The 7596-nt window shown below is 44.8% G+C and overlaps 1 protein-coding gene across 2 annotated transcripts in view; it reads left to right on the plus strand.

Annotated features, from left to right (window-relative positions):
• Window positions 1–6217, plus strand: part of GATA6 (GATA binding protein 6) — a 30513-nt gene extending 24296 nt beyond the window's left edge. For both annotated transcript variants that reach the window (XM_036823706.1, XM_036823707.1), the window contains exon 7: window positions 4829–6217. In XM_036823706.1, the coding sequence (XP_036679601.1) occupies window positions 4829–4996 (168 nt within the window). In that variant the 3' untranslated portion in view covers window positions 4997–6217. The remainder of the gene's footprint in view (window positions 1–4828) is intronic.
• The last annotated feature ends 1379 nt before the right edge of the window (window positions 6218–7596 follow it).

Here is a 7596-nt window from a genome sequence, read left to right on the forward strand (position 1 = left end):
GATCAGAGAAAGAGCCAGGACCTCGCCTGTCGGAGCTGCCTCCCAAAGAAGGAAGGATGGCTCGGCTGTGGGCGTTCGGCGCACTCTCCTCTACTGTTGTTCAGGAACTTTCGGGGGATTAGGCTGGTTTAGGTTAGTGACGTGCCTGCTTTGGCTGTGTTGAGATGTCTGCGATCTGATCCTTTCAGGGATTTAAGTAGATGTGGGAAAACCTTAACCAATTGGCATTTATATTGGTGTGTGTGTGTGTGTGTGTGTGTGTGTGTGTGTGTGTACTGGGTCCAGGGTCCTAATAAGTTATCTCTGATTTTTTTTCCCCAGATTGAACTGATTCTTGAGAGGTAGCTCTTGAATATCCCCAATGAAGGGAAGGCACTTAAGATGACAATGTGACAAGCCAGGTTTCTTAAGGAGAGTTGTGCTAATTCTAGTCTTCTTCTGCTGTTAGAATGCCAGTTTCAAGAGCTCAGGTTATACTGATGCACCCATCTGTGTACTGTGTTTGGTGTTTTCACGTACCTGGAACTGTGTTTCACACGTGCATGGCTGGCTGGGTTCCAGCCTATGCCAGGTGGCTCAGAGGTGACCTCAGGGGTGCATGGGGGCCCATCTGATCCTCCCTCCACTCTGATTCCCCCCTGTTTTTCATGCTGCGTTATGACTGTCCAGGCTGGCTCATTTCTCAAGTACTGGTGCCTCATGTTTCTGTTCCTCTCCCCCAGAGTTAGATTGCAGTAAGCCACTCAATTAAAATATTCAAAAGGAAGGTATAGATGGCTAACTGGTTGGGCCCTCTCAGGTGGTCCCCAGTCTCCCACCCTACCACTGGGTTCTCTTGAAATACTTTTGCATGCACATGGGTAAGTTGTAATTATGACCTAGTTAGAATTTCTATCCTGCTGTTTTTCACTTAACATTGCATTACAGGATTTTTTCCATTTTGTTACATGATCTTATTTTTAATAATTGCATAATAGTTCATTAAGCAGATATCCCTTCGTTCCCAAACCATCCTCATATTATGAGACATTATATTATTTCCATGGTTTCCACTGTTATAAGTAACCCTGCAATGGATGTCTTCCTGTGGGGAGCCTTTCCGTCCCTTTGAATTTTTTCCTTGTAATCCATTTCCAGAAGTGAAATTACAGAGCTAAGTAGGGTATAAAGTTCTTGATGGCTTTGCTAACTACCTTCTAAGGCGTGCGCCAGAGTATAACCCCACCAGCCAGGGATGAGGGGGCTGGCGTTATCCATCCCATCTGATCTCATCATGATGATCTCATTAGGCATTGTGACATGAAATTTCAAGTTATTTTTTACTGAGGTACAACTGACATAGAAAAAAACGCTGTGCATTGCAGTATTCCATGTTTAAATAGTATATCCCCATTTAAAAATAAGGTTCTCAAACCTTGGGCACAAGTACTTGTTTTATTTTTTTCTGACAAACTCAGGTGTTGCCTTTGATTTCAAACAAGCTGATATTTTTTTCAGGAGCTCATCACTCACGTAATTTGGGGTTTGCCTGCCATACAGCTTAACATTTTTGTCTGAACAAAGAAGACAATAGGTATTTCAACAGTAGCTTTTGAGACTGTTGTTCAGGTGTAAGACTAATAATATTCAGGGTATTAAGGTTTCTTTAATGAGGCTTATTTGAAAAAGGGCCGATGAGCCTTTTTTTTTTTTAATTTTTATTTATTTATTTTTATTTATTTATGGCTGTGTTGGGTCTTCGTTTCTGGGCGAGGGCTTTCTCTAGTTGCGGCAAGCGGGGGCCACTCTTCATCACGGTGCGTGGGTCTCTCACTATCGCGGCCTCTCTTGTTGCGGAGCACAGGCTCCAGATGCGCAGGCTCAGTAGTTGTGACTCACGGGCCTAGTTGCTCCGCGGCATGTGGGATCTTCCCAGACCAGGGCTCGAACCCGTGTCCCCTACATTGGCAGGCAGATTCTCAACCACTGCGCCACCAGGGAAGCCCCCTGATGAGCCTTTAGAAGGGCTGCAGGAGCACCTTGCTTTCTCTCTGCGCAGAGCTGTCAATGATGATTAGAATAAGGTCACGGTTGAGGTGGTTTTCACTTAGCTCTGGCTGAGTTCGTAAGGCTGCTCCCACCCAGTGATGGCGGCCCCTTGCCTGGTGAAGGACGACATTGGGGAGATTCAGTTAGGTCCACGCTCCTTCACTACAATAACAAAATTCTCATAGTATCAATAGCATATACGTATGTAGTCTTGCCTATTGTCAGACACTTTCACGAGGGCTTTACGTACACTAATTTAATTCTTTTGCAGCAACCTTCTGACATATGTGCCTCTTTATTTCCATTTTCTAGGTGAGGAAACTGAGGCACAGAAAGTTCTAGGTCAGACCCTCTAGTTTCTCTCTCCCACAGAATCTTTTCTGACTCATTGCTTAATATCCTTCCCTTTCAGCTGTCTTGTCTTGTGCACAGACCTCTCCACATCCTGCACGCTTCCAATTTTGAACACCCTTTCCTCACCCGCAACAATAGCTTCCCTTCATGGAACGTTTAACATGGCAAGGCATTCTGACGCGCCTGCACACATTAGCTCACTTAATCATCACAAGCATACTTGAGGTAGGGCCAGTTTCCCGAGCAGGAAGCTCAGGAGGTGGGTGGCTGAAGCAGGGCAGGATCTGAAAGTCCAAGCTGGTCCCACCTGCGGCTGTCCCCGGGCATCCTTTCCCCTCTGCAATTCCTTCTCTGACCTCTTGTTCCACCTCCCTGTCTCAGACACTCATAAACTCACGATAACTGTTGAGTGGTCTTACTTTCGAGTGCGTGCGTGTCCTAGTTCCCCACACAACCTGGGAATGACTGTCTCTCGGCCCCAGGGCCGAGGTGCCCTGCTCATGTTTCTTGTTGCGACTTGTGGTGACGGCAGACCCCTCTGCTGTCTCAGCATTTCTGGCCACTTGGGGTGGGCTGCTTCCTGGGCCAGTCCAGGCACCCCCTCCATTTCAGAAAATAGCACTTGCTGTGGTGAAGTCAGATTTAGTCAGGGAAATGCAAATGTGCCTTTTTGGGGAATAGGTAGATAATACCAAGCTGGGTATGACATTAGTCATTTATAAGGGAGCTCACTCTTTCTACTAGTTGTATGATAGCTCTTTTATAAAATGAAGACTCTTTTTGTAATTGAATATCATCCTTTTGGGTATTTCTTTGGGGGTTAAATCTGGATCTATGTTGAGTCTGCTTATAGCCGAGGTTCTGAGCTAAAAGTAATCACCGTATTTGTACGTGTAACTAAATCCATAGCTTTAGTTTGTTTGACAGGATTATTTCATCTATTTCACAAGAACCTATTTTAAATTTTAGACATCTCAGTGAGTTAGTGAAATTTGCTTTTTTAGGCACCCAAAGCCCTTGGTTTACATCTTTAAGTCTGTATTACTTAAAAAGAAGTTTGGGGGCAGGGGTAGGGATTATTGTTGCTGGATTTGCACAAACCTCCATTTTTGCTAGGAAAGGGAAGGATTCGTTACCTGTGGAGGGGCCACACTTGGTCTGTCCAGCTGGGAGGGAATTGGGATGGGCGGACAGGGAGTTCCATGGTCAGACCTCCCAAAATCCTGCCTCTCAGTCCCATAGAGTTATTGTGAGGATCAGAGAGAAAACCAGATCTTCTCCGGGAGAGGGTAGGACCACGCTGACTACTAGGCCCCTGAGTGGAGCCACAGAGGGTCTGCGACCCTTCCATTCAGTTCGCCCAGTGTCTGGTGCCCTGTATTTCTCTGAAGTGGATGTAACATCAAGTTGGCCAGACAGATGGATGTTTTAGGATTTAATGGGATTGTGAATGTAGAAAAGGAATGCTTTGAAAAGTACAAGATGTTCTACCTGTGTTAAAAAACAAGTATCCAGTCGTTTATGGAATGGAACCCTGAAAGCTCAGAAGAAATAATGGGCTTCAGAGCTTTTAGAAGGAAAGAAAGCATGATTCACAAGTATGTGATTATGGCTAGATTTAAAAGAAAAAAAAGTCAAATGCAACTGTTTTCTCAAACCATAGTCTAAACATGATTTTAGTTATTTTGGTTCGATTTTACTAAATTATATCATGTTTGCTATTTGGCTTTTCTTATTTGGATGGAAGGAAGGAATGAAACAAGAGAAAGGTGACCTTTTGCTTCAAGAAATAATTGCCACGATCATGACAGATATAGGATGTTAGCATTTTCTTTATCACATGGTCTGCTTCAAACATGGCCTGTGCTTCTTGGGAAGAATTAAATCCTGTGTATGCATGGGTTAATTTTCCATGAAGTCAGTGCTCAAAAATTTCATTTATCAGGTCTTGCTGAACTGTGTATCTTTCCTTCTCAGACTTTGATAGAACTGCTAAGCCTCGTGGTTCCGCTGTGTGTGTGTGTGCGCGCGTGTGTACGCGCAGTGCTCTGCCTTTTCTCTTTTGCAGTGATTAGATTGTGTGGGCATCCTTAAGGCCTGTTGACCTACGTGGTGTGGTTTGTTTCACTGTCGGAGATCTGAGCGTTTGGCACTTTTTACAAATAGACCACCTCCAGCTCCCCTTCTCTACCTGCGTCCAGCTGCGCATCTTGCCTGGTGGTTCCTGCCACGAGTTAATGACGTGAATAGGACACTGTTTCTAAGAGCAGAAATCGCCAGAGTTAGGTCAAGGGCACCGTACCGCCCAGTGAGCAGCTCTGCCAGCTGTGCTACCGTCTCACTTGTCCCCGAATGTTTACCTAGCAGGGACCAGCTGCCTGACAATTTATTGGTAACTGTCTCTCCCCTTCTCTCTCTCCTTCCCTCTGTCCCCCTCTTGCATCAGGCAGGCGCCTCGGTGATGTCTGGAGCAGGGGAGAGCGCTAATCCCGAGAACAGCGAGCTCAAGTACTCAGGTCAAGATGGGCTGTACATCGGCGTCAGCCTGGCCTCGCCGGCCGAAGTCACGTCGTCGGTGAGACAGGATTCCTGGTGTGCCCTGGCCCTGGCCTGAGCGGCCACGGGGAACAAGAGGAGGACACGGCCGGGGCCCGCGGGACCGCCTTCATGATCTTCTTGGCAAGCAGTCCGGACTGGGCTGAGGATGCTGATTGGACATCTTCCTCTGACACAGGATTTCCGTGCCTTTATTTGAAAGAGATGTATCTCCCACGAGGCTTGCTCAGCCTTTACCACCCCGGCCCTGTCTTGAAGACCCAGGGAGAAGATGGACCGCCTCGGGAGAAGGGCCGGAGCAGCTCACGGCCTCCCCAGCCACGGCCACTTCCGGGGTCGGCCAGGGGATCTGATGTCCAGTGTGCCACTTCCAGAAACCTGGGCTAGGAACCGGGGCCTTGCCTGCTAAGGAATATTGAGAGAGATTTTTAAACAAAAGTTTTATGTGTATTGCCCCAATTCATGTGCGTCTTCTGATCGGTTTTGGTTATTCCAGAATTTCTTCATACCTTTTCCGCCCCCAGATTTCACATGCGTTCGTGGAGAAGACCATTCGTTTGGTACACGCCTCTGGAGGCTGGGTCGGTTCTTGAGGTCTCCTGTCAAAAATATCACTCGGTTTGCAGGACTGCATCGTAACTGTAACATACACTGTGACTGACGTTTCTCTAAGTTCATATTGTGTGACTGACCTGAAGTCAGTCTGAATTTGTAAACAGGGTAGCAAACAAAAGATATTTTTCTTCCATGTATACAATAATTTTTTTTTAAAAGTGCAATTTGCGTTGCAGCAATCAGTGTTAAATCATTTGCATAAGATTTAACAACATTTTTTTATAATGAATGTAAACATTTTAACTTAATGGTACTTAAATAATTTAAAAGAAAAAATGTAAACTTAGACATTCTTATGCTTCTTTTACAACTACATCCCATTTCTATATTTCCAATTGTGAAAAGAGAAATATTTCAAGAACAAATCTTCTCTCAGGTAAATTGCCTTATCCATTTGTTAAGAATTTTTGTACAAGAACACCAATATCTCCCCTTTATTTTACTGTGGAATATGTGCTGGAAAAATGGCAACAAAACTTTACTACCTAACAGATAACATTTGTAAATACTCTAGGCATCTGTACACACTATGATGCGGTCTCTGTAGTGTGACTAACCCACAGGCAGGTTGGTTTACGTTAATTTTTTTAAAAATGGGATGTCATATGGAAACCTATTTCACCAGAGTTTTAAAAATAAAAAGGGTATTGTTTTGTCTTCTGTACAGTGAATTCCTTCCCTTATAGTTTCATTTTGATACTGTATGTGGCTATAGCTATTCATATAAAGAAAGTGCATGTGATGTTTGCAAATTGCCTTACGGCCTTCTTTTCAATGAATTGTCCTTTTGGAGCTGTTTTGTACCTTGGTTCATTTGAAGTTGGCACGTGGAGTCAAGTTATCAACTTTCAACTTGCATTGGGGACAACTTTATAAGTGAAAAGGACCCAGTATTATTATAAGACATTATCTGTGATTATAAGCATTCTGTTTAGGATCAATCCTTAAAAACATTTAAAAAGGCCAGAGTTTCTTTTCCTCTGAATGAAAAATACTCTGTGGCCCAGAAACAGGATGATTTCCTTTCTAGTTCCTCCCGTTTACAAAGTGCTGTGATATCTCAAAAGCTCATCTGAAGTTAAAGTCTCTACACTCAGCGGAAGATATAAAATGATTTGAACAGCCCCTTTGTTTTTTCTATGTTGCTGCATGGATTTCAGGAAATCAGGAGGCTGTTTCACAACACAAAATGATGGCATTTCATCTTGGCTCCCTAACCGTGGCGCATTTTTCATGTACTGATTACAGCGGTCTATGGCGTCCAGTCTGAATCAGGAGAGGGGAAGTCTTCCTCTGTGGTGGGGTGGTGCTGGAAGCCAGACTCAGGCCTGGGATGTGTGTGTGTGTGTGTGTGCGTGTGTGTCTGGGGAAGTCGGGGAAGCTCGCTTGTACCCTGACACCCTATGGTGGGCTGGGACAGTGGTTAAGAGAACAGGGTCTGGAGTCAGACCACGAGGTTTCAAGTCCGTGCTCTCTGTGACCTTGGGCAAGTTACCCAGCTCTCATTTTCCTCATCCGTAAAATAAGGCATATAACTCATGAGATTAAGTGAGATAACCCATGTGAAGTGCCCAGCATGGTGCGGGGCACGTAGCCAGCACTAAGTGTTAACTTGATTTTGAAGGAGGGTGGCGTGAGCTCTTAGCACATGGGTGTTTGGATGTCTGACTGCATGTGGAGTATCTGAAGTTTATGGCCTGTGAGAGTCTGATCTCCCTTGGCTTACCTGCACTTTTGAACAAACCTGGGGAGAATGAAATGAGGGATCCCCGCCAGCCCAGGTGGTGGCAGAGATGGTTGCTTCAGAGATATTAGTCTGAGTTTGGCAGATTGTTTTACAGAACAGGGATGGTCTAACAGCAGAAGGAAATTACCCCCACTGACTCATTTTTTCCCCCCTTCCTCTTCTTAGGGTTCTCATTACTTTGAGTGCTTTCTGGTGGGTTGGGAGATGTTAGAGTTAATATGTTTTGATTGGAAGATGAATTTTTCTTATTGGGTCTTCCAAAGGATCTTTTTTTTTTTTTCTGGGGGTGGTCTCAA

The sequence above is a fragment of the Balaenoptera musculus genome, chromosome 14 (assembly GCF_009873245.2).
Source record: "Balaenoptera musculus isolate JJ_BM4_2016_0621 chromosome 14, mBalMus1.pri.v3, whole genome shotgun sequence".
Lineage (NCBI taxonomy): Eukaryota > Metazoa > Chordata > Mammalia > Artiodactyla > Balaenopteridae > Balaenoptera > Balaenoptera musculus.